Source organism: Miniopterus natalensis, chromosome 6 (genome assembly GCF_054644295.1).
Source record: "Miniopterus natalensis isolate mMinNat1 chromosome 6, mMinNat1.hap1, whole genome shotgun sequence".
Lineage (NCBI taxonomy): Eukaryota > Metazoa > Chordata > Mammalia > Chiroptera > Miniopteridae > Miniopterus > Miniopterus natalensis.
The window spans coordinates 56421283-56448202 of NC_142086.1; the positions used below are offsets into that span (position 1 = coordinate 56421283).

Consider the following 26920-nt stretch of genomic DNA (forward strand, 5'->3'; position numbering starts at 1 on the left):
TCAGACAGCAAGTTTCCTTCATGTGATTGCGGCTTATGTTGAAGAAACAGGAAGGCTAATATCACTTTTATAAAATTTCAGGAGTCTATATGAATTTCGTTTTTATTCTTTCATGTTTCTTAAACTTTTAAATTTGAGTCCTGTGTTTTTAGTTTTTACCATATCCTTGTTCTCTGAACTTTTTTTTACTTAAAATATTTATTTTCTCCCTGGCCAGTGTGGCTCAGTTGGTTGGGCATAGTCCCATGCACCTAAACGTTGCTGGTTTGATTCCAGTTAGGGCACATGCCTGGGTTGCAGGTTCGATCTCTGGTAGGGGGCAGCCGATCAATGTTTCACTCTCACATTGATGTTTCTTTCTCTCCCTCTCCTTTCCTGTCTCCCTAAAAATCAACTTTAAAAATAAAAAATTTCTTTTCATTCATTGTTTTTTTTCTTTTGGCTTAGCCTTGACCTAAGCAATAAAAGCACAGGTTTATGCAACCAGTGTTTTATACACATTAAAGTGGATGCATAACTATCAAATATTTTTAAAAGTTTACATACCACCTAGAATGTTCTTGCATTTAACCTGTCAAAACCCAAAATCTTAGATTTATTGATCTTGAATTTGTCTCATATGTTAACAGTTTGCTGATAGAGGGAACCAGCAAGATGACAAAAAATTTCTGATTCAGATATGGTATAAAAAATGGATACTTTAAGTAGTTGGGAAGCATAATGGCTTACAGTTTTTAAAAATGTAAGCTGGTAATTGGGTAGATATTACAATTTCATGTCACATAATCATAACCATTTCTATATTAGTTGTTAGAGAGGAAATCTGGGACCATACGTTCCAGTTGCCAGGTATACCTACTATCTCTCCAAAAAAAAAGACTCCAAGTAACAAAAGATAAGAATACATCTGTGGCTTTTAATTGGAAAACAAGGTTTTACTCACCATCATTATTAGCCTTTGATAGGCCCAGTTGACATGAAACTGTGTCAAACAGGAGTCAGAAGCAACGCTCTAAGGAACAGATTCTGATTTTAAACAGGCTGCTGATTATTTTTCAATCTGTAAGCAAAGTTGCAGAGTGTACAGTTTGCCCATTTCTTAGTATTGTGGCCAAATCTTTCCTTTGAAATACACTTTGGGAAAATTGCTTAATTAGTCACATCTTCAAATATTTGTATCACATCTGCTTAGAGATAATGAAGGTAAAAATAATGCATTTTCACACCTACCTTTGTTTAGGACTATTAAGTTAATGCTGTGGCCACACACAATTCCATGCTTAGCAGACACCCTTTAATCCTGAAGTGCTAATATGGGTGCCTTCTGTTGCTGTTAGTTCTTTGAGCCTAAGTACTAACGCTGCCTGGCGTTAGGCTGGCATTATTTCAACAAACATGAAGATTTATGTCTAGACCACTCCTTAGCACTGTTACTGTGTGAGGCATGGTTCTCCAGGCACAGCTCCTTTTCCTATAATTGCACTCAGATATATGCATATGTAGGTCACATAACTCCACGCGAGCCCTGGCTTGTTTCTTTGTTTATTTTAAGATGTGATGTTTATTCACTTTTTAAATTCAGTGAACATTTGAGCATTCTCCAAGATGCATGCACAGCACTGAATGAAGTGGTCTGATGCAGATAAAGATAACTTGATGCTGGGCCCGCCTGTCCTCCAATAGAAGCTTAAACTCAGAGGCATGTACATAGACTACTGTAATTTAGAGTCTATGGAAATTATTTTAAAAAAGAGAGTGCTTCAGTCTTTGAGACCAGGGAAGACTTCAGGAGGAGGTAACATCTGATTGGAAACTTGAGGAATGGGTAGAATTTAGAGAAAGGGAGATCATGCCTGGAAGAAGAAAGAGTTGTGGATAGGGACAACTAGGACCCTGTTGGCTTTGAGCATAAATTGTGAAGTCATTGATGTAGAGGGATAGGTTAGTGAGTTTCAGATGATGTATGTTTCTTCAGTAATAGGCCAAGGAGTTGGATTTTGGTTTGCTTAAATTAAAATTTAAGCAAAAGTAAGTCAAAGTTGTTTAATGCTTTATGAACCTTTTTGTTGTTTAGTTGTTTTCTTACTGCTCCCAGACCAGAGCCTAGTGTGACTTGTTTTTCATCAGCATGTCTCATCTAGAAAAGGAGGAAGAATGGCAAATAAGCAGAAGTCAACTCAAGTTCATGTGCCTTATGACTGCTCTGTCCTTGCTCAAAAGTGTACCATGGGTGAAATTTTCTTTCTACCAAAGTTAGAATATTCTGCCTCTAGGAAAGGTAACAAAACAAGTATTCACAAAGTCCAGTGACCTTCACTTAGTATTTCCTTTAGTTTTGTGTTAGGCTGACTCTTTAACCTTGGTTGGAGTTTTCATAATTAGTGAGTTGAAACATTTTGAAGTTATATCCTAGAAATCAGGATATGGGGCTAATCTCTTAATTACTAAGAAATATGATTCTAACATACATTATTATGTAAGAATTATGATCTCATTATAGAAAATGTGTAAATTGTAGAATGTTATAGAAAAAAATAAATCACCCTTATCTTCTCTACCCAGAGACAACTATTATTATAAAGTAGTTTTGTTTAGTGCTGTATATTTTTAGAGTTTGACCCTGACAGCTTTTCATTAGAGACTGAGGGCATGTGAATTTGTTCATGCCCTTGTGTTTTCAGAGTCAAGAATATTACCTGCGAGTCTACTTGCTGTTAGGAGGGAGGAGGGCAGGATGGAGATTAGTATTTGCAGGCTCTGCATTATTTTTCTCTTGACTGGTACTGAGTGAGTCAGCACATTTTCTGGACAATCAGTGACGGGATGAGTAAGAACACCTGCTTTTTGTTTGTTTTGTTTTTTCTTTCCCTGTAGACATCCATAAAGCTTTATAGAGCTCAGTACGTGTATGATACGGGTCTCTGGCCTGGTGCCAGGTGTTGGTCTCCAATAGCAGTCCAGAGCTCTCTGGTGGAGATGACAACAGTGCTGCTATTGGTGCAGAGCCCAAGTGGCTTTGCTGTGTGGTGACTGAACCAGCAGCGCGTGGGTCTCCTGAGGCTGGCCTTGATCATAAGCTCTTTTACGCCATCTGCAGCAGGGCTGCTGCTGCTTTCTTAGGAAATGCTGTTTAAGGGAAATAAATATAGCCTGTTGTGGTGCATTAAAGGAGCTTTCTGTTAAAAAGGAAGAAAACTATTGGAACTAGCTTCCTGTTTTTAAAGCAGTTTTAAATACCTCAGTCTTTATTTTGTTAAGATAGATAACTTAGAAGTTACAAATGGCTGATGAAAACTTTTTCAGTGAAATCTTGATTCTGCTTTTAGGTAGCCTTCTGCGAATCCTTTCTTTAATGCCTCACCATTCATTCCCTTTCTCTTAATAATAAAAAGGTCAATGCCAGAACAGGAAACCAGGCCTGCAGAAGGTTTTGTAATGGTTGAATCTGTTAATATAAAAATTACAGACTGCCCGGCTGGGCGTGGCTCAGCGGTTGAGCGTCGACCTAGGATCCAGGCGATCAGGGTTCGATTCCCGGTCAAGGCACATGCCCAGGTTGTGGGCTCCATCAATGACTCTCTCATCATTGATGTTTCTATCTCTCTCTCCCTCTCCTTTCCTCTCTCTGAAATCAATAAAGATATATTTAAAAAATAAATAAATAAATAAAAATTAAAATTACAGACTAATGTGTGCCCTGGCCAGTGGGACTCAGTTGGTCGGAGCATTGTGCAGTGCACCGGAAGGTCATGGGTTTGATTCCTGGTCAGGGCACATACCTAAGTTCGATCCTGGTTGGCATGAGAGGCAACTGATCAGTGTATCTCACATCAATGTTTCTCTCTCTCTCTTCCCCTCTCTCCCTTCCTCCCTCCCTAAAAATCAGTTTTAAAAAATTACTGACTAATGTGAAGTTAATTTGCCACACTGAAGTTCACCGATTAGCAGAATTAAGCTTGTGGAGTTAGCCTATTTAGATAATTAAATGTTATATATGTTTAAATTATTTAGGATTATTTTTTGAATTAGCTGTTCAAAGAATCAACTTAACTTTTATTTTTATTTTTTTAAATTTAAAAATTTTTTTTTTTTTAAATATATCTTTATTGATTTCAGAGAGGAAAGGAGAGGCAGAGAGAGAGAGATAGAAACATCAATGATGAGAGAGTCATTGATGGAGCCCACAACCAGGGCATGTGCCCTGACCAGGAATCGAACCCTGATCGCCTGGATCCTAGGTGGATGCTTAACCACTGAGCGACGCCCGGCCGGGCAACTTAACTTTTATATCAGATGAAAACTTCTGTTAACCAAAGCAGATATGGTGTTGAGCAGTTATTTAGTTTTCTTAAATGTTGTATTCTCACAGTAGAAAAATAGCCAAACTGACCAAATTTTCACCTTTGTGTTTGATTCTCACCATTGTCAGCAGTTCCAGCCTGCTCTGCAGTCTGGGGTCACATGATGGAACCACTGATGTCTTATACTAAAGTAAGCATTTAACATGGGCACACATGTGATATTAGACACTGAAGGAAGTTTTATTTATAAATTTCATTTTGGCTTTTTTTTTTTTTTTAAAGCCATAGCCTCAAAAGGGATTTTGTCGAATGCAAAAGACCAACATTCTACTATCTGAATCAATGTTTCTCAGCCGAGGCTACATATTAAAGTCATTTGAAGAACCTTTAAAAAAATACTGATGCAGGACCCTATCCCAGACCAATTAAACCAGTCTCTAGGGGTAGAGTTCAGTCAACAGTGTTGTTTTAAAACTCTGTTGTGATTCTGTTGTGTAGCCAGCTCTGAGAACCTCTGCCCTAGATTTCATGGGATAAAGTCTCTTCTATCCCCTTAACCTATGGGGCTCCAAGTATTTCCTGTAAGGTTTTTTTTCACCCCTATGTTTCATGTTGAGTGTAATTCTTTGAAACCTTATCATTATAATAACAAAGTTAATCTCATACCCATTGTAATAGGAACTTTGAATAAGTTCCTTGGAAGTTAGCTTATTTATAAAACAACTAAAACCCCTCAAATTTCTCCTGATTACAGAGTAATGCTAGATTATGAACTGTGAGGAAACACTTGTTTTACCATGGTGGTGATATGCAGTTATATCCATTGGCAAATTCAGAGCCGATCCTCAGCATGAGGCAACGCGACATAGTTACAGACGGGTGAACAGGTAGTTACAGATGAGATGCAGGAGTTAATTCATAGCTGCTGAGCTGTAGTGCTGAGTTTACAAGTTCCCTGACTGAATAGAAGGCTCTTTCTACTTTATTCTGTTTCCTCCCCATGAAGGTTTCATTGTAGGATTTTGCTGTCCCTCTTGACTGAAGTGGCCACTGTTTGGAAGTTCTTAAGGAAGGAGCTTGAGATGGTCAGGATCATGTAAATAACCCATTGGAGTAAGGATTTGTTGAGAATTGGGAGAGGAAATGTCCTTGGTAGGTTTCTTTAACTTGGGAATAGGGAAGATGGGAAAGCCTGATGTCAGCTGGTCTTGAGAGGACTTCATATTTTTTAAAAGAAAATTTTAATTTCCCTTTAATTTAGTTTTTAATATTTTGAGTCTCTTGAAACCTGTATCAACAATTGTACAACAGTTCCCCTTAAAAAGGTGTCTCCCTAGATGTTTTTCATCAAGGCAGTTATGGGACGGGGACATGTACAGAAAAGCTTTTACTTGGGCCAGAAAGGATGATAGGAAGAGTCTCATTCTGTGTTTGTGTTAAGATCTTGTGAATTAAGGAGAGGGGAGGGAGAATATGCTGGAGGATCTGAGGCCTGTCCATTCTGATTGTGCCCAGAGACTGCTTTCTTCGTGGGGCTTGGCAGGCAGGAAGAGGATTGCAGCCTTTAATCCCTTTGGAAGGTGGGAGGCCCCTCTGCGTTGCCAGTCCATGCCTGCCATCTCTGCATTCACAAGGAATTGGATGAATCCTCAGTCGCCAGGCTTAAGAAGGCTACCCTGCTGTTGTTTCACTGTCAGGAAGGAATTGTTCAGCCTGGAGAATGATTTCTGGCCCCTATCTTGTCCCAGGGGCCTCCATGCAGGGGAAAGCCCAGGGTTGTCCTGTCAGCAGACATGCTGCTCTGGCAGCCTGAGAAAATGAGATGGGATAAACCAGATAAGCGGTGTCCTGCAGTGCGGTGGGTGCACTAGTTATCACAGCCATGGGTATGGTGTGAATGCACACAGCAGGGAAAGACTCTTGTGCAAACATCGCTGTTGGCTCTCAGATTGAATGTTCCTTGTTTCCCTCACCATATGGACACATATGTGACTGTATGTTTCCCTGACTTTTGTTTGAACTGTAGTGGAACCCAAATTTCATTGTCCTCTTTCAGCTCCCCAGTGTCTCCACCCTGCCCTGTCTGTATCACCTTGGTAGGAAAAAAAAGGCCCAGTGTCTCCTAGCCATATAGTGCTCAGGAAGATATAAATAGCTGTAGTATTTCCTTATTTAATGTTTTCTCAACTCCTGGATCAAACAGTATTTCCCCTTTGGAAAGAATGAACTGCTGCAACGCCTCTCCCTGTGGCCCTGTCGTCTGGCCAAGGAGAGGCTTTTAGTCTGTGTGTAGTGCCCCTTAAGAGAAATAAAGAGAAATGGGGGCCCTCATCTCTTCTCAGGAGAGACTTTAAGAAGTTTCTTCTAGCCCTGGCTGGTGTGGGTCAGTGGTTAGAGCATCAGCCCTTGATTCCTGGTCAAGGGCATGTACCTGGGTTGCAGGTTCAGTCCCTGGCCTGGTTGGGGCATGTGCAGGAGGCAACCAATCGATGTGTCCCTCTCACACTGATGTTTCTCTCTCTTTCCCCCTCCCTTCCTCACTTCCGCTCTCTCTAAAAATCAATGGAAAAAAATATCCTCAAGTGAGGATTAACACACACAAAAAATTACTTCTGAAAGGATTTAAAGCATCATAACTTAAAGAACAGGCCTCATAAAATACAGCCACCTAGGTCAGCATACATTGAGTACTGTCTTAGCTGTTAAGCCATCTAAAGCTACCTTAGCATGACTGACATTCAGGGCCACAGATACTTCTTTGTTTTAGGGGGCTGTCCTGTGTACTGTAGGATGTTCAGCAGCATCCCTGGCCTCTACCCACTAGATGCTAGTAATGACAACTAAAATGTCTTCAAACATTGCCAAATGTGTGCTGGGCAAGCAAAATCACCCTCACTTGAGAACTACTGGGTTACACTGTCCATTATTGTAGCCACGGGCCACATGTAGCTATCCAGCATTTGAAACATGGCCAGTCCGAATTGAGATGTACTAGATATATAAAATACACAGTGGATTTCCCCTGTTGATCCTGTTGTGTAGCCAAGCCAGACTTAGTGGGGAGGGTGAGAAAAAAAAAGAGTGTAAAATAGCTCATTAATAAGTTTTTATTGATTACATGTTGAAAAGATTTTTGTATATGCTGGCTTAAATATATTATTAAAATTAATTCTACCCAGAGGCAGGGGGCTGGGGACTGGGTATAGGTGGGTAAAGAGGGGAGAAATAGGGAATATCTGTAATAGTGTCAATAATAAAAAAGATTAATTTCCTCTGTATCTTTTTATTTCTTAATGTGGCTACTAGAAAAATTTAAATGACATTTGTGGTTTGCATTATATTTATGTTGGACAGCACTGAGCTGTAGTTTAACCATTAATCTTATATTAGGCATTTAGATCTTAGTAAACCAGCGGACTTAAATTCTTTTAGTCTTTGGAAAATTTTCCTTCATACAAGTAGAATTATGGAGACAGAGTATTTTAAATGTTGCGTATTATCAGTTTGCTCTCCTGAGTACCTGATAGTGGCTTATTACATATCAGTGCAGTGGACATTTACTTCTATTCAGTTTCTTCTCAAAGTGAAGAAAACTCTTTGTAAATGTCCTAGAGAAATATAGTAGCTTTCTGTTCACCGTTTGCAAGTAAAAAGGGTGGATCGTTCCACTACTGACATATAAAAAAAAAAAAAAATCAGTGCAGTGTTCAGATGATGTGTTTGTTTTACCTTTTTCTTCTCCACTTATTAGATTTTACCTTTATTTTTATTAAGGCATATATAGTTTTATTTTTAAATTGAACTTATATTTCTTGGCTGGTGACATTGAATTTAGAAGTTGAGAGAACCAATTTAGTAGATTATTCTGGATTGTGACCTTTTAGAAATACTAGAGTGTACCCAGCATGAAGGCAGTGATTTTGAGGTTCGGGGTCTGTTTGTTTACTCCTGCATCCCCAGTACTTAGCTCAGGGCCTAGTACATAGCCCCTCAATAAATATTTGTTGAATGATGGACTATAAAATCATGTCTTTTTCAGAAAAGCTAGCTATTCAAAATATATTACTTACCTGATCACTTCTTTAGCTTTATTCCCCTTCCCCTTAATGCGAATTTCATTATGCAGAAGCTTTTCCTCTTCATATTTAAATTCATCCATCTTACCTTAAATCCTTTCAGGCTTTGGGGGGAAATGGAGGTGATTTTCCTCTGATAGCTGGACTAAATGTATCATTTAATTTTCTCTATCCCATTTATCATTTTTATGTAACTTTTTTGGATTAATTGCAGATGGATTAATGTCCTGGATATCAGTTAGTTAATCTCCAATCTGGTATTTATAGGTCCTCCAAATAATTCTGACTCACTTTTCCCTACTTTGTCATGTTAGTTATGCCTTTCTATAGTAAACTCTTATAATTGGAATATATTAAGTCTTTTCTTTTGTTCATTTCTATTTTTAATCCATTCAACCTTAAAATGTTGATAACTCACTTTCCAAAATGTTAATGTGGTAGGATAAATTTATTTTTACCTTTAAACAGGCATGCTTTTTTTCCTCTCTGCATGCTTAGCCTGGTAAACTTTTTAGGAAGCCTAGAGAGGAAGAGGAATTAGGCATCCAACCAAATAGTTACAAGTATGAGGCATCTGTGCAGTTGCTGACAGGGTAGTTAGTATAAACTTGCTTCTATTTTATGTTTAAATTCCAGTCTATAATGCATCTATCTTTTAGCATCTGCTCATCTTTGGTTTAAAAACAAGCAGGAAGTGTATTTTTGTAATAAAGTAAAAATAGTTATTTATATCCTAGTGTTCCAATCATGTACTTGTGACTTTGACTATGGAAACTACCATTTGCTTATAATGAGGTTAGTTAGGGAAGTCAGAGTTAGAGAGTCACAGTTACTTTAATCTGGTACTCACCTCTGGGGAAGAGAGGAGAGCTTCCCTTCTAAAAGGGTACATATGAGGTCATCATATACAGTCATGATTTATTTGCTTTTTTTTTTTTTCTCTTAAAGGCACATAATATAGTGATTAGGAGCCTCAGCTGTGGAGCCTGGATTCAAATCCCTGCTATTATTTAATATCTGTGTGCCTCATTTTCCTCAGCTATAAAATGGGGGTAATAGTACCTGCCTCATAGGGTTGTTATGAGGATTAAGTGAGTTAGTATCTGTAAAGCATTTAAAACAATGCGTGGCACATAGTAAATGCCATGTTAGTTTGTTGTAAGTTAATTTGCACAGATTTTTCTGTCACATTCGAGCAAGCAGTTTGCCTTTACAGATACATGGTAGTCCTGAGATCTGGCTATAGACAAGGAAGATTGCCCTAGCTTCCTCTGTTTCTTGGTAATGTCCCAGAGCAAGTGAGATAAAAGCAAACCTCAGGTCAACAAAATAGAACTGAAAGTACTAAAGCTAATAGCAGTTCTCTTTAGCAATTCTATTGGAGTACATATTCTATAATAAGGTTAATTGAGCAAACTGGATAGATACCAAATTGCTAGGAGCTACATTCTTTAATTCTGTAATCCCACTGATGGAATTTACCCTAAATAACCCAGAAAGAGAAAAATAAACTGTAATTGTTTATTATACTATTAATAATAAGCAAAACAGTGGATAATCTAAACAGAAGTGGAATGGTTAAGATCTCAGTTCTGTATCATGCAGCTTTAAGTGATAATAATACAGATAGTTAGGCAATACAAAGGTATTTCAGTTGGCATTTGAATGGTAGGTGCCAAACTCTGTACTTGGAGCCAGGGATGCAAACAAGAGTAAGATAGTCTGCCCTCTAGGAGCTCTTACCAGAAGCATCCCACTGCAGGGTATAGGTGCAGGAAAAACATAGGAGGAAGGAAATAAATTCCTTGACCTTGAAAGAGTCTGGGAAAGCTAAAGGAAACAGGAAATAGTTGAGATAGGCTGTAAGGTTTATCAGATGGATAAATTGGGGTAATATAGTTAATTCATATTAAATGTTTATTATATATCCCATACTTTGCTAAGCACTTTTCTTTTTTTAAATCTTATTTTCAATTACAGTTTGCATTCAATATTATTTTGTATTAGTTTCAGGTGCACAGCATAATGGTTAGATAATCATACACTTTACAAAGTGTTCCCCCTGATATTTCCAGTACCAACCTGGCACCATATATAGTTATTATAACATTGACTATATTCCTTATTTGTACTTACATCCGGTGGCTATTTTGTAGCTGCTGATTTGTACTTTTTAATCCCTTCACCTATTTGTCTGATATAAATATTGCTACCCTATCCTTTCTTTTGTTTCCATTTGCATGAAATAATTTTTTTCCATCTCTTTACATTCAGTCTGTGTGTCTTTCATTCTGAGGCTAGTCTCTTGTAGACAGCATATAAATGGGTCTTGTTTTCTTATCCATTCAGCTATCCTATGTCTTTTGATTGGAGCATTTAATCCATTTACATTTAAAGTGATTATTGAGAAGTATGTATTTATTGCCATTTTATTGTTTATAACTACGTTCCTTCCTCCCTCCCTCCTTCCCCCTTCTCTCTTTCCCTCCCTCCCTCCCTCCCTCCCTTCCTTCCTTCCAGAAATCCTTTTAACATTTTTTGTAATAGTGGTGGTAATGAATTCCACTAGCTTTTTCTTCTCTGGAAAACTCTATCTTTCCTTCAATTTTAAATGATAGCCTTGCTGGGTAGAGTAGTCTTGGTTTTCGATTCTTGCTTTTCATCACTTTGACTATTTCATGCCAATTCCTTCTGGCCTGCACTGTTTCTGTTGAGAAATCAGCTTACAGTCTTATGGGAACTCCCTTGTAGATAACTAACTGCCTTTCTCTTGCTGCTTATACGATTCTCTTTGTCTTTAACCTTTGCCATTGTGATTATGATTTGTCTTGGTGTGGGCCTCTTTGGGGTCATCTTGTTTGGAATTCTCTGTACTTCCTGGACCTGTGTGGGGTTTTTTTTTTCTTTACCAGGTACAGTATGGGAAGTTTACAATCACTGTTTCTTCAGATAGGTTCTCAATCCCTTGCTCTCCCTCTCTTCTCCTTCTGTTACCCCTATGATGTGGATATTGATGTCCCAGAGGTCCCTTAAAGTATCCTCATTTTTAAAAATTCTTTTTCCTTTTTGCTTCTCTGATTGGGTGTTTTCTGCTTCCTTGTCTTCCAAATCACTGATTCTATCCTCTGCTTCATTTAACCTGCTGTTGATTCCTTCTAGTACATTCTTTGTTTCAGATATTGTATTCTTCATTTCTGACTGGTTCTTTTTTATGGTTTCTGTGTCCTTTTTCATGTTTATTATCTCTTTGTTTAAGTTCTCACTGAGTTCATTAACTCTTTCCCTAAGTTCCTTGTGCATTCTTGTACCCATTGTTTTGAACTCTGTATCTGGTAGATTGCTTGCCTCTATTTCATTTAGTTCTTTTTTCTGGGGATTTCTCCTGTTCTTTCATTTGGGGCATATTTCTGTGTCTCCCCATTTTGGCTGCCTCTCCATAATTGTTTCTGTGTGTTAGGTAGATCTGCTCTGCCTCCTAGTCTTGGTATAGTGGCCTTATGCAGTAGGTGTCTTGTGGGTCTCAGTGGGGCAGGCTCCCTGATCATCTGAGTTAGGTGTTCCAGGAATGTCCCTTGTGTGGCGTATGTGAACCCTCTTGTTGTAGTTGAGTCTTGATTGCTGTTGGCCTGTTTGTGGGTAAGGTTGACCCTTGGGCTGGCTGACTATGAGGATTGCCCTGACCACAGTGTACAAGCTGCTGTATGGGGGCTGTACCCACGAAGTGGAATTTGCCCCAACAGAGTCTGGTGCCTACTGAGATCTCCCTTTGGAACTTATTGGATAATGTCTGATATGATCTGAATCTGCCCCTGGGTAGGTTGGTTCTGGGGACTCTTGAGAGGGACTCTGGTACAGATCAATGTCAGCTGCTACCTGTGATTGGCCCTGGGCTACCTGTTTGGAGCTATAAAGCAATCCACAGTTTGTGGCTGCCTCTGCTGGGCTTGCATGGGAGGGACCAAGCTGCACACCAGGGCCAGCTTCCACAAGCACTGAGCCCAGGGGAAGGTCAGCAAAAGGCCCAAGGCATCCCGAGATCCACCTCTGCTTGCTGGCTGCCTGTTCAGCTCAGTCGCTGAAAGAGCCTCTGGTGGTACATGAGTGGCATGAAATAGGTTATCAGTGAGTCACCAGGAAGGGGGAAATGGTGTTCACTAGACTGATATAGATTCAAAACTCGATGGCATTGTTGGGTCTGAGGCCACTCAGCAGAAGTCTCAGGGAATACCAAGGCCAGCTGCCACCCACTGGGTGCCCTCAATCTTTTGTGGTAGTGTGGGGTCTCAGGGAGTCAGGGTGAGGCCAGCAGAGTTCATCAGGCCCAAACCAACCAAGATTTGGCCGTGTGAAGAGAGAGTTCTACACAAAAACAGTAGCACTGGTTGAGTGTGCATGGGAAAATGGCCATGACCAAGAGCCACATAACTCAATGTCTCCCTCCTGGAGAGACTTTTTTTTTTTTTAATATCTTTATTGATTTCAGGGGGCGAGAGAGAGGGAGAGAGAGAGAAAGAGAGAGAGAGAGAGAGAGAGAGAGAGAGAGAGAGAGAGAGAGAGAAACATCAATGATGAGAGAGTCATTGATCGGCTGCCTCCTGCATGTCCCCTGCTGGGGATTGATCCCGCAACCCAGGCATGTGCCCTGATCGGGCATCAAACCTCAATCTCCTGGATCCTAGGTCGATGCTCAGCTGGCTGGATGACGCCTGACCGGGCTAGAGAGACTTTCAAGAGAGTCTGCACCAAGGGCCCAAGCTGGCCACAGCCAGTTGACTGCTCTGTGGGTGTGAGCTGGGTAGGGTAGGGCCACTGGAAGGTAGGGCTAGTGGATCTCCTGTATGGGAGTTGTGCTGGGTCGGGTGTTTGCAAAGAGAGGGATGGCCGATGCCCGGAGCCACACAGTTCAGCCTCTGACAACCCTGAATTGACCCTCAAGAGCCCTCCAAGAAAGTCTACACTGTGGACCCAGGAGCCTGACTGCTTAGCAGGGTGGGGTGACAGGGTTGGGAGGGTGGGGCTAGTGCAGTCCCACTGGCTGGTGCCATATGGAGGGGAGTGCTCAACTTAGATAAGATGGCATCTGTGGACTATGTGGGAGAGAAACTCAGCACAGGGATCCTGGTGGCTATCCCTGGAGCCACACAACCCAGTCTGTCCTCACACAGCTCCAGTCCACTCTAATCTGTCCTCCCTCTGCTAGAGCCCAGGGTGAATGGCTGCAAATGAGATTTTGTGTATTGGCCCTTTAAGAGGTCACCTGGATTTCCAGCCGACTCCTGTCTCTCCCTGGTGGACAGAATCCCTGCTGATTTTCACAGCCAGATGTTATATGGGCTCCTCTTTCTGGTTCTGGTGCTCTGGGCTGGGAGCCCCGGATGAGGTTGAGATCTCATGCTCCTCAAAGGTGACCTTTGCAGCAAAGATATCCCTCTGGATTCTCAGTGGCCACCTGTGGACAGGGGGCAGCACTTTTTGCCTCTCTGCCCTTCCTACCTGTCTCCATGTGTCTTCTTTTGTAAATTCTTGGTTATAAGACTTATATTCAGTCTTTAGTTGGTTATGCAGGTTGATTGTTCTATAATTTAGTTGTAACTCCAGTTTGGACCTGGGAGAAGGTGAGTGTAACCATCTTGAATCTCTGGGCTAAGCACTTTTCATTATCTTGATAATTCCTCTCAACACTACATGGTAGTTGTATGTACTATTGTAAAACTGAATAAACTGAAGCTTAAAGTGGCTAGGTAGCATGCCGAAGATTGGTGGTAGAATTAGCATGCAAACACATGTCTGTCTTCTAAAATCCATGTTCAAAATCATTATGCTGCACAATAGCCTCCAACTATGGAGGTATTAATACTTTATGACCATAGAGAAAATAGTTCTTTTGGAGCAAGAGGATTTTCTTAATAATGTTATTTTAACAAACAGGAGTTCTTATCAACAACTAAACACCTGGTTTATTGTGCAAGAGCTATTTATGAAGTAGCTACATGCAGATACGGAACAGAACTATTTCCTTCAAAACAGAGGATCCCCTCTTATCTCCATTAGAGATTTCATCATTCTTACCTAAGCAGTGAGTAAGATGTGACAATAAGGTTGACAGTTTGGGAAGTAGGTTAGGAACAAATAGCCAAAATGGGATATGACTTAGAAAGTGGGTTGCTTAGAGTGGCAACTTTTGATAATCTTAGATCAACAATAGAGACTTCTCCATACCCTTACTGTGGGAATTCCTACTCCATGTTTTATTATTATATGAAAATTTGAGGATTGGTGCTGTTTCAACTACTTACATGGGCTTATCATTGTCAGGATAAAATTATACTGAGTTCTTTGTTCTAAAATAAAAAACAGAACAAGAGCCCTCAGTCTCTATTATGTTACAGACATTTAATAATTCTGGTATAGCACTCATAATACTCCTGGGGAATGAAACCTTGCCTGCCAGCTCTCATTAGAAGAGCCTTTGAATTTGGCATTCTCCAATAGAGGAAGTAACTTACTACCCAGGAGATGGTGGGACATGACATTGTTATATAGAGTCAAAGAAACAAAACTCATTCAATAAGGATTTTGTTGTTGTTAAGGCTGTTCACTTTTTTGTTCATACTGTGTGTTTTTTTTAATGGTTCTTAATAGTAGTCTTTATTTTACTTTTGTACTTTGTTTTTAGGAAGAATGTACTGAGAATACTTTCGTCTCCCACTCACAATGTGTTTGTGTTGTTTGTCTCTTACATATACTCACTTGTTCACTGCAAACCTCACAGTGTGGGGTGGGAGCCCCCATGTGTGGGAGCTGGCCCTTCAGTCTCCCTTGCTTCCCCACTGCCACCTAGAGCTCCTCGCTTGTCTTAGGACAGGCTCTGGAGAGTGGGTTCCCACTCCAGGCACTAGAGCCTGTGCCCTGGGGGAGGAGGCAAAGCTTCCTAGGCAGCCACTGATGTTTCTTGCAAGAAGCTGGATACTGCCCTGGCCAATGTGGCTGAGTTGGTTGGAGCATCACACCATACACCAAAAGGTCATGGGTTGATTTCAGGTCAGGGCACATACCCAGGCTGTGGGTTTGAACCCCGGTTGGCGCACATACAGGGAAACAGCCGATCAATGTTCCTCTCTCCCTCCCTTCCTCTCTATCTAAAATCAGTAAAAGCATGTCCTCAGTAAGGATTAAAAAATAAATAAATAAATTTTTAAAAAAAGAAAAAGGAAACTGGATGCCTTTGAGTCTGGAAAACACTAACACTACTCCAGAGTTCACATGCCATCTTTGTGTGTGTTGGGATGGGTTCTAGCCATCCAGGTGTTATCCAGGTTGGGGTACACCCAGTGTCTTGCACACCATTGTGTTCTAATGGGTTTGGTTTCCTTAGCAATTGGGCCCCCAAGATCTTGGCCTGGTTTTGCAAGTCAGGCTTGGATGGATGTGGATGATTCTGGAAGGAATAGCTGAGCCAGCCACTCATTGCCAATAGACAGGCTGAGTTAGGTTTTTCAAAACAGGAGATGCAGGCGGCGCTAGGTTCCATGCAGTCCTCTGGAGGAGGGGGTGAGGGAGCAGAGGAGCTTCAGGAATGCCCTTTGGCCCCAGAGCAAAGAAAGGTGGATTCTGCACTGGATCTGCCAGCAGGCCCTAATGAGGAAGGGAGCAGCCGGCCAGATGTGAACCCCTGGTGGGCATCCTATCTGCAGTTGCCCACCACAGGATATGTTTGCAGCCAAGGATCCTGAGTCCTTCCAAATGGTGCTTCTGCCCCAGGGGGTCATCATGGTTCCCGCCTGTTTACATCTCTAATTGATTTTCTAATGTTGGCAGTTTTATGTTAAATACCCACATTCACACCAGCAAGATAAGGAATGTGACATCTATAGGGGATTTATGTGTATCTTTAACCTGGAATGTCTCTAGGGAGGGAAGCACCTGAGAAATCTGGGCAGATGGATGTCCCCTTGCCTTGTGATATAAATATTGAGAGCAGCTGTGACCTGGGCAGGTGGCACTGGAGCTGGCAGGTCCACCACAGCATTCTGCTCATGACTGTCCTCCCCGCTCGGATGACCTTCTCTAAGTGGGTCTGGTCCTGAGCGGGACCCTGTGAACTATCTCCACTATTCCTGGAGCTTGGTGGGAACCTCTCAGGTGAGTCTGAGGCATGGTTGTTTTAGGAGAAGCCTCAGGAGCCTCCCAGGTGGGAGCCTTTGCTTCTGGTGAGGCTCATTTGAGTTGCGTGTCTTCCTAAGTTCTGTGTCCAAGCTACACTGAGTGGTATAACTGGGGCTGAGGACGCAGCCTGGGGGTTGGGGCCCTGATGTTGGAGGGGTTTGTTTCCAGGGGAGGTGGCCATGGGCAATGCCCAGGGTCAGAATGACCTGGAGCCCTGACTTATGCACCCCTGTCTCTGCCCAGAGCCCTTGCTTTGTTCCCCGATTTTGCTGGAGGGTTTCAGATCTCTGGGTGCACACAGGGCATCGTGGGGTCTCCTATAGAGCAAACTAAGTCAGAACCAGCTGGCATTCCTGCATATGCCCAGCACAGTTGCTGTGTGAGGTCCCAGCCCTGCTCTGCCCATCTGAATGGAATTCTTCTCATTAGTAGACCTGTATTACACACAAAAAAATTGTACTCAGTTATTATTTTTTGAATATTTTCAGTAAACATTTTGTGGAAATTTGTTTTCTTTTGTAATATAAGTACTTAAATTATGTCCTCGATTTTACCTCTTGGCCCACAAGCCTAAAATATTTACAGTCTGGCCCATTATAGAAAATTTTGCCAAGTGCTAGCTTGGAGCATTGACTTTTCACTCTCCTTTTTCTAATATATGCTTTTAAAGCAGTCACAATTTCACTGTATGCAGCATCCCACAGATTGCGATGTGTTATAATTTCTTACCATTTAGCTCAGACTTTCTACTAATTTCCATTTGGTGTCTTCTTTAACTCGTATTATTTAGAAGTGTGTTGCATAATTTCTGAATATTTGGAGACTTCTCTTGTTATCTTTGTTACTAAATTCTAAGTACATTCCCAAGTGGTCAGAGACCGTACACTGTATAATGTCAGTCTTTTGAAATTGGTTGAGGTTCACTTTATGGCCCAGCATATAGTCCATTGGCAGATATCCATCCAGTGTGCGATTGAAGTGGTATTACTTTCATTCTTTGTCTTCTGGGGTTTTGGATACCCAAATAAGGTTGGTCCTTGTCACATTCTGTGCCTACTCTGTACCTATTTGCAGTTTCTACTTCCGCACAGTAGGTATGTTTGTATTTTTAGTGTAACTTTCTTCTTTATCGCTCCAATGGTTTTCTTTTCCTCCCCTTGTGGTTTTGGGTTGCCTAAAGGTTTAAAAAAAAATCCAACAAAAAAACCTTTGTGTGTACTTGAATCTCAGCAGCCTTTATTTAGTTCGTTATTAGGTCTATAATCCCTAACCACTAAATCAGTGTTCACCTTATGCCTAAGGACTTTGTACGAGTTAATCAATTTTTCCTTCATGTTGATTCATTTGTCATTGTGGTGTTGTTCTCATGAGACTGGCCTGCCTTGCCTTCGACAAAGGAAAAAAATGTGCTTCCCTCTTGCCTGGACTGTGTAGTTTCCTGGTATTAAGCAGCAGCGCCTGGCCTGTGAACTAAAGCTATTGTATTTGAGGAGTGATCTACCTAGGCGCCCGTGCCCATGATCCCTGTGCATGATCCGCTCCTTCAGTTCAGCTGATATTTGGCATCTCTTCTGTGTGGAAAGGGGGTGGTGTGTAACAGTAGAGACTCTATTTTGTGTAAGGCGCATGTGTGTTAGGTGCTGCAGCTCTTAACTTTCTCGATTGGGGATCTATTCTTTTTTTCTATTTCACAGTAATTGCTGGAAAAATTTGTGATGATGTGAGAAAAGGATGGTGTACTTAGAATCCTTACTTGAGGAAAAATGCTGCTGCTTCTCTAACAGGAAGACATGCTCTTCGAGTTACTTTTAGAGTAAATGAGGATGGATTCTTGCCACAGTCAGACAGTGAAGTACATGCATCTTTGTTAATCTGATTAATTGATATTTATAAGTTTTATAGCAAATATGTATAACTTTGTATTTCAACTCATGAGACCCTCTGCTTCATGCTGCAGAAATCTGGGTGTTGGAGCTCTTTAGCTGTGCAGCCAGGGCGAGAACCCTGTTCTGCTCTCCCTGTTGCTGATATGAGGGAAGGACAGGAGGCATGTGTATATCCTGGCTTTTCCTAGGTGACAGGGCTGTTTAATTGGGGATGATCTTCAATTTTTTGTCACAGAAAATGGGCAAAAGAATTTTCAGTTATTAGTGAAGTAATTGACTCCAAGTCCATACTGGGAAATGAAAGTTAAAATATTTTGCCAACAAAATAGAAATTTTAGAGTGTACAACACAAAGAGTGAATTCTGATGTAAACTGTGGACTTCAGTTCATAGTAATGTATCAGAATTGGCTCATCAGTAGACGCGAGCCACACTAATGCAAGATATTCCTAATGGGAAATGGAAGGGGATGAGAGAGGGCAGGTGAGAGGTACATGGGAACTCTGTACTTTGCTCAATGTTTCTGAACCTAAAAGTGCTAAAAAAAATAAAATAAAATAAAATGAAGTCTATTAGTTTAGAAGTTTTAGGTATCTGGTTTAATGTTCCTTAGCAAGCATGTACCATACAAGTTGAGGTTCAACCCCTTGACCTTTGGAATTTCTCAGTTGAGATGACTCTGGCTTGCAGTTTGAGCTGTTATGTCAGGTAGATTTGCTCCTGTCTTTGTTCTGATGCTCTCATGTCTTCTCTCCTTATCTGCCCAAACAGTTGGAATGCCAGGATGCCTTGGAAACAGCAGCCCGAGCTGAGGGCCTTTCCCTGGATGCCTGTACGCATTCTCAGCTCAGAATCCTGGATGAGGAACATCCGAAGGGAAAGTACCATCACAGCTTAAGTGCTCTGAAGCCCATTCGGACCACTTCCAAGTAAGAAGCTCCCCTAGTTGATGACTTCTTCGTAAAGCCCCAAAAGCAGTGTTGAAAATTTGGGCAAAGATTAGACCATTTGGGGAGCCCCATTTTTTGTTAGAGCTCTATTTACTAAGCAGTGTATTATAAATGCTGGCTGGCCTCTTGGTGTGTGTTGACAGTTTTGTGTTTTGGGTTTTTTCTCCTTAGACACCAGCACCCAGTGGACAATGCTGGGCTCTTCTCCTGTATGACTTTTTCTTGGCTTTCTCCCTTGGCCCGCCTGGCCCACAAGAAGGGGGAGCTCTCCATGGAGAATGTGTGGTCTTTGTCCAAGTACGAGTCTTCCGATGTGAACTGCAGAAGGTAGGCGTCTCTGGTCCACCCCAGTGTCCCACATACTGGATACATAGGGGCTGAGCTAGGAGTGTGGGTCCAGCCGTGGTGAAGTCCTCAGCTCTGTGTCCTTTTAGGATCGGAGCTAGTGATGGAGGGAGGGTAGCCTGGGATGACTTTCTCTTTGCTCTTCTGCTTTATCTCCTATTTCACCTTTAATCCTGTTTTAACCACGGGCTTTCTCTCTCTCTCTCAGCCCCGCTTGTCTTCCTGAGTCTACAGGGAGATTATGTTGCTGCCTTGTGACAGAATACATTTTTGTGGTAGCTGATTTTCATGATTAAAATCTAGTTTACAACCTTACATTTTACCACAGGATCCTTCAGAAAGGGTTGGGGACCCTTGAGAAAGGACGTTCTTATCCACAAACAAATGCTATGCAGGGATAATCTTTCTGGGTGGAAGGAAAGACTTTTGTTCTCATCATTTTCTGTATCCTGAGAGGCTCCCTATGCAGGGTAAATATATAGTCACCCAGGAAGGGTATTTTTTTCCAGAAGATGAAGGCTATGTACATAATTTGAAATAAAAGACTCCTGTGAGGGGTGTGAAAACCTGGAGACAAAGAGTGATGGCAGGAGGGAAGCTAGGGTGTGTATATCCCCTGGGGCGATGTGTAACAGAGGACATGTGCCCTTGTTAAGACTAGAGAGACTGTGGCAAGAAGAGCTGAATGAAGTTGGGCCAGAAGCTGCTTCCCTCCGAAGGGTTGTGTGGATCTTCTGTCGCACCAGGCTCATCCTCTCCATCGTGTGCCTGATGATCACGCAGCTGGCTGGCTTCAGTGGACCAGTAAGTTCTAACCATCCTTTCTGACAGTCTCCAGGGGCCCAGCCATGGCCAGCTCTAACACTCTTGTTCCGTTGCAGGGGTTATGCTCACCTTTGGGCTAGTTAGCAGCCTTAGAGATGCCTCTAGGCCTGTGGAAAGGGAACAGTTGATTTTGGAGTGAGTGGTGGCTTGTCAGTAGCTGGAAGGATGTGGAAAGAGTTGCCAGATAAGAAATGGAACTGGCTTGCTCTCCTGGGATGGGGGTGAAACTGAATGATTCCAGCTCTGCCCAGGACTGTGCTCCTTTGCTGTGTGTTGACATGAAATGACAGTCTTGGTTCGAGAAGGTGTGTCTCTCGGTGCTGTGAGTGGGCAAGAGCAACCTTGTGTGGCATAGGCTGTTGAGCTAGTGCTGGCGACGTACCAAACGCCTGGAGGCACAGTTGTCACATGTTTGACTTTTCTGTGGCAAATGAGTCCTGAAGAAACTAGAGGACTGTGGAGGTTTTCAGAGTCTAACCTGGAGTCCATTTTCAGTTTGTCTATAGTGTAAATTGTGCGGCAAGTGTTGGGGTGGCAGTCGTGTTTTTTCCTAGTGTGTACTGAAGCAGAGTAGGTAAGAGTGATGTTCACCTGTATGCTGGACACCTGTTTCTTACACCTGCTGTGCTGCCTTACACTTGAGCCTTTGATTAAATCTGTTTTCTACATATTTGCCTTGAGGCATCGGAGCAGTAGTGCTACTATACTGTGCATTTTCCATGTATGGGTAAGCTGGAGGTTCATAGTTTTGGTAAGTATGTGCCTAAGATGCATGGTGATTAGGTAAAACTAATTTACAATTTTTCTACTGAGTTTTTTTTTCTTTTCTTTTTTAACGTTTGATGCCTTTTTAAAAACCGTTTTGATCTCTTTTCTGAAGCAGAGAACACTACTTTTCTGGTATTGGGTTTCTATGTTAATTGACCAACTAACACATTTTTGTGTAAGTTTTAAGTAAGAGGGACTGTGTAACTGAATATTATGTTATTGACCAGAACAGCAAACGTTTTCATAGGGCCAGCTTCCCCCAAGAAGAGCTTCTGTCATTGTTTCACTACAGGGCTGGTGGCTGCTCTGATCCTTCATAGAATTCTTTTGACTGGGTAGCACACTATACAGGCTTTCTGGATTACATTTGGCCAATGCAAGAACTTCTTTGGCTCCCCTCACCAAAAAAATATTCCATAGGTTGTTGGAATTTTAATTTTTTACTTGGGAAAAAAATTACGTATGCATGTTCACTTTGGGGGCCTACAGTCATTGCCTTGAGCATCTATGTATTCCTTAATCTTTTAAGGCACAGCTCACTGAAATACTCTTTAGTAAATTCTTCTAGATGCCAGGGAAAGCTGAGAGAGTTGTCTTTTAATAGGAAAACAGCAGCATGCTTTTCCTTCTCTCTGCCCTTGGGGAAGAGCACCTTGAGGCCTGTATTAGTTCATGAGATTCATCCTAGAACAAGTGAGAAAGCAATGGTCCTGTCCACAGTCTCTCTCATTGATAAAAAGATTTAAAATTGTAAATAATGCAAACTTCTTTTTTTGGAGCTCCAATTCTAATAAATTTATTTTCTATTGGAAATTAAAAAACAGGCTGGTTTTGAGATTAGTACTAGCCATGTGCATACCTTCTGTCTGTGGATTAAATCCTTCCGAGGAACATCCCTTTTAGATTTTTGCACATTTGCTAATATGGCACAACTTTCAAACTGGCTTCATCTGTTCTTACAGAAATCTACATGAGAACCCACTCCCCAAATATGGCATATTTCTCATCTCCCCCTCAGGCCTCACTGAACCTTGCTGGCCATATGCAGAACAGGTGAAACACAATCAGGCTATTGTGTTTTGTTTTTAAACGGCTGGCCAGCCAGGGATGGGCATCTGTGATCAAGATGATCCAAGGATTCAGTGATGCCAGTGGACCAGCACTCCGTACAGGGTATCCAAGGATCACCATAACGTTAATGGAATACCAGAATCTATAAGGGTATGGTCCTGAGCTAAGATGAGGCACCAAATTGCTGAATTTACAGAGCTGATTTGTATGGCCTTCCTGGATTAAAACAGTTTAAAAGACCAGGCCTGACCTATGATGCGTGTGTAAAGAATTAGCATCTGCCCTGTAGATCTGCAAGAGAAGGCTACCTCCTGCAGAGCTATCTCTTGGTGAATGCTAACTCAGCTCAAGGGCCTTTTGGGGAAAGGACAGTGAAAAGCCTCTAGAGAGGTAAGTTTTCCACCCTTCCAACCTCTCTCCAGCTGCAGCTTGCTTGGTGCTGTCAGAATCTGGATTTGGGGGGAGTCTCTCTGTAGTGGAACCAGTGACAGAAGCTGTTCTTTAGAATTTTCAGGATTGGCTGTATTCTGCGGTCAGAATGAGAGAGTCAAGCTGGGCAGAATCTCTCGCCAAGAGTTCAGGTAAGGTAATGTTTATTCACTGGGAATGTTTTCCACAGCCAGACAGCTATGCTGATAATCCCAAGTTTTCTCCCAGTTTGTTTAAATTTACATGATAAATTTGTAACTTTTTAAAACTACATTTTGGTTGGATTTGCCATGAAAACCTTTTTTTTTTTTTTCTTTATCCCATACAGAATGGTTTGAAATGTAATTGCTTTTTAAAAACCCTGTTGTTGGAAATGCTTTAATCTGCTGTTTCCTCTTTTTCCCCCCCTTTGAAAGTTTTGCATAGTATAAGCATTCATTATGTCTTTTCCCTTCCCCTGGCTCCTCCCCTGTGGGAGGTACTCATGCTATTACCAGTGCTGAAAAATGGTATGGTACTCTAAAGGTATGGGAAAGAAAGAACCCCAAACTACAACCTGCTGTCCTTTCACGCCTTCCTTTGGAGACTGTTCCATCGGTGCCGAGGTGTGTGAGAAAATGCTTTACTGCACTGCCATCTTACTGAGTTGCTTCACGTGAGGAAAATGGGGTTTCACCCTGCCACTCAGTGACTCAGTTCCACATTTTGGATTGCATACTGGAAAAGAAGCCACCCTTCTTGCTAGTAAAGCAACAACTCAGCTGTATGCAGTGGTGACCCAAACAATGGATATAAACCTAAAAATCTGAGGGAGGGAAAGGTGGAATACAATAGTTCTTGGAATCTGCAATCTCCTATTTATTGGATCAGGTTATTTACTGAGACTTGAAGTAAATCTGATTGGTGGGGATCTCTTAGGATCTAGTGGACATCTGGTATTAATTTCCTCTCAGGAAAAATGAGAAATACCAATTAACTCAGAGAGAGTCTGGGTTCTGGAATTCAGCATTAGCTGCCTCAGGACAATTGTTCTGGCCTCCCATTTTTGTCTGTCATTCAGAGCTGGCTTCCAGCTACAGCACCCTTTGCTAGAAGGATCTGGGGTAGATGGGTGGGTGGGTTTCTCATTCATTTTTTTTTTTTTTCCTTCCTTCTGGGTGGGGGATTGGTTTGGCTTTCTTTGGTTGTGGCTTGTTTTGTTTCATTTTTGGCAAGATCAATTTTAGCTGCAAGGACTTGAAAAGACTGAAGGATGACACCCGTTTTTCCTCGAGGCCTAGATTTTTGTATTCTGTCCTGAGCAGAAGTCATTCCTCACAGCCTAGTGAACCAATAGCATCAGCGATTTACCTCTTTGGGGAGTTTTTGGCTTTGTTTTGTTTTAACTCTCTTTCCTTAGCAGCAAGTTCTTTATTCCTGGAGAATCTACTCCATTGCAGACTCACTGCAGCGTCAGGAGCCCTGACTGGTTAAGTGCTGTCAGCTTGATGTACTACTCCGGACTCTGGAAACAGATACTGGTTCTATTCTGTATTTCCGCTGTGTGTGGCTAAAACGACGGTTGGAGGCCAGATGACCTGTTAGATGGCTAGCCTTGTATAACTCGACTCTGTATGTTCCCATGTATGTTACCGCAATGCTCCTCCTGTTGTACAGTGTCTGTGAGATGCTCTTTGAAGATGGTACTTTTTTTTTTTCATTTTCAATAAAAGTACATTACCTCCCACTTCCTGGTATTTAATCCTGTTGCTGAATGTGCCTTGTGTGAGTGTGTGCTCCGGCGTTGCAGGACCTCAGAGCTGGAGGTGGCACTCGGTGGTTCTTGGGGGCTGGCTGCCTTCCTCACTGCAGGTGGTGTTAGACATATGCTACCTGAGGTAACATGTTTTTGTTTTTGGGAGGGAGCGGGGAGTGGGGAGGGCCCATGGGAGGGTCTCTGGATTTGTGAAAGTCTGCTTTATTTGCTCCCTTCTGTGCTATTAAACTGCTGATGTTTATTTTCAGGAATGTTTTGCAAATGCACTTCTCACTCTTCCCCAGTCCAACTGTAGGTACACTGTTCCTTTTTATCAAATAAGCACGTTACGATCCAAAGAGAGGTCTTAATTTCATTTAAAGAAATGTATCAATGTGTGGAGATGCTGGAATAAGGTCAAATATATACTTTTTAATGGCTGTGTGTTTAGAGTTAATTTCAGCTCATGGACAGGTTTATGTTACATTAGAAAGAGTAACAACTGTGGTGGTGTCCTTAGGGAAGAACCTTTCCAATTAGAGCTACCTCCTGCATGATGCCCTGAGGAAGTTTCTGCAGGCAGGTCGTCAGTGATGTTCGGGCCTCCAAGGAGGTGTTTCCCTGCGTATACACCTGCCACTGAACAGCGGGGCTGCCTCCTCTTTCTAACTTAACATAAAGCTGTGGCGTGGTGTGTGGGTGCTGCGCAGATGTTGACGGCGGCGTGTGTTTCTCCCTGTAGGCCTTCATGGTGAAACACCTCTTGGAGTACTCCCAGGGCACAGATTCTAACCTCAAGTACAGCTTGCTGTTAGTCCTGGGCCTCCTCCTGACGGAAATCGTGCGCTCTTGGTCACTTGCACTGACGTGGGCGTTGAATTACCGAACCGGTGTCCGCTTGCGGGGGGCCATCCTCACCATGGCATTTAAGAAGATCCTTAAGTTAAAGAGCATTAAGGAGAAGTCCGTGGGCGAGGTGAGTCAGAGAGAAAGCTCCCGGCTCGCGCTCTTTCTTTCCTTTAGGCCCCTGCTCTGTCCTGTGCTCTCCTCCTGAGGCAGGGGAGCGCATCCTTGCAGGGCCCTCTCACTGCTCTCCGTGTCTCCTAGCTCATCAACCTGTGCTCCAACGACGGGCAGAGGATGTTTGAGGCCGCGGCCGTTGGCAGCTTGCTGGCTGGAGGACCCATTGTTGCCATCTTGGGCATGATCTATAATGTGATTATTCTGGGGCCAACAGGCTTCCTGGGATCAGCTGTTTTTATACTCTTTTATCCAGCAATGGTGAGTAAGCCTCCCTGCTGTGTTTGGGCAGCTTCTCCTCAGATAAGTTACTTCCACTGGGTTATATATAGTAGGCACCGCAGAAGTCTCACATCTCTTGCTGGAAATTTCCTCAAAGCAGGTCATGGGTTGGAAAAGTCTAGAAGGAGCTAGACAGTGCTCAGTCCGTACAGGCAGAATTTGGGCTTGAGAGGAAGTAAGCTGTCCCTTGAATAGAGGCAGTGGCTCCTAATGAGTTTTAAAAAGAGAGAATCTGAGTGAAGGAGAAGAGCAGCAGGTGAACCCTGCCCCCGGGTGACACGAGTGTTGGAGTCACTCCGTCCCAAGTTGATACTAACTAATATGGCTCTCCTGCTTCCCTGTGGTAGCACTCAATATCTTTTTTTTTTTTTTTTAACTATATGTTTATTGATTACAGAGAGAGGAAGGGAGAGGGAGAGAGAGAAAAACATCAATGATGAGAGTCATTGATCGGCCGCCTCCTGCATGCCCCCTGCTGGGGATTGAGCCCGAAACCCGGACATCTGCCCTGACTGGGAATCAAACTGAGATCTCCTGGATCATAGGTTGATGCTCAACCGCTGAGCACGCCTGGCTGGGCAGCACTCAATACCTTGGATTACTGTGAGAACAAATGTTTGTCTTGGCTTCCTTGCAAAGGGATAAGAATTGAATATTTGATTCTAATTTAGTAGACCACTTTTATTAAAAACAGTATAGCTACATGACACTCATTTTATTTATAATAATCTTAAACAGATTTATTTCCCAGAAAGACCAGGCAATTCTTAAGTTTGATAAGCTCTGATTTGGCATAACATCTCTTTTTCCTTTCAGATGTTTGTATCACGGATCACTGCATATTTCAGGAGAAAATGTGTAACCACCACAGATGACCGTGTCCAGAAAATGAATGAAGTCCTCACATACATTAAATTTATTAAAATGTATGCCTGGGTCAAAGCATTTTCTCAGGGTGTTCAAAGTGAGTTTACAGACTTCAAATGTGCATGTGGTAGAAGGACTTTGGCTTCTTTGCTTCCTGAGCACTTTAGCTACTAGGAATCCTAAAGTCATAGGATCATAAT

General features: G+C 42.1%; 1 protein-coding gene and 1 non-coding gene across 2 annotated transcripts in view; both read left to right on the forward strand.

Annotated features, from left to right (window-relative positions):
* ABCC5 (ATP binding cassette subfamily C member 5) overlaps positions 1-26920 on the forward strand; it is a 72809-nt gene that overhangs the window by 7282 nt on the left and 38607 nt on the right. Inside the window, exons 3-8 of the mRNA XM_016218062.2 lie at positions 19200-19357; positions 19550-19705; positions 20380-20527; positions 25294-25527; positions 25659-25832; positions 26670-26817. Coding sequence (XP_016073548.2) covers positions 19200-19357; positions 19550-19705; positions 20380-20527; positions 25294-25527; positions 25659-25832; positions 26670-26817 — 1018 coding nt within the window. The remainder of the gene's footprint in view (positions 1-19199; positions 19358-19549; positions 19706-20379; positions 20528-25293; positions 25528-25658; positions 25833-26669; positions 26818-26920) is intronic.
* LOC148092922 (small Cajal body-specific RNA 24) lies at positions 7852-7981 on the forward strand. The gene has a single exon (XR_015714757.1).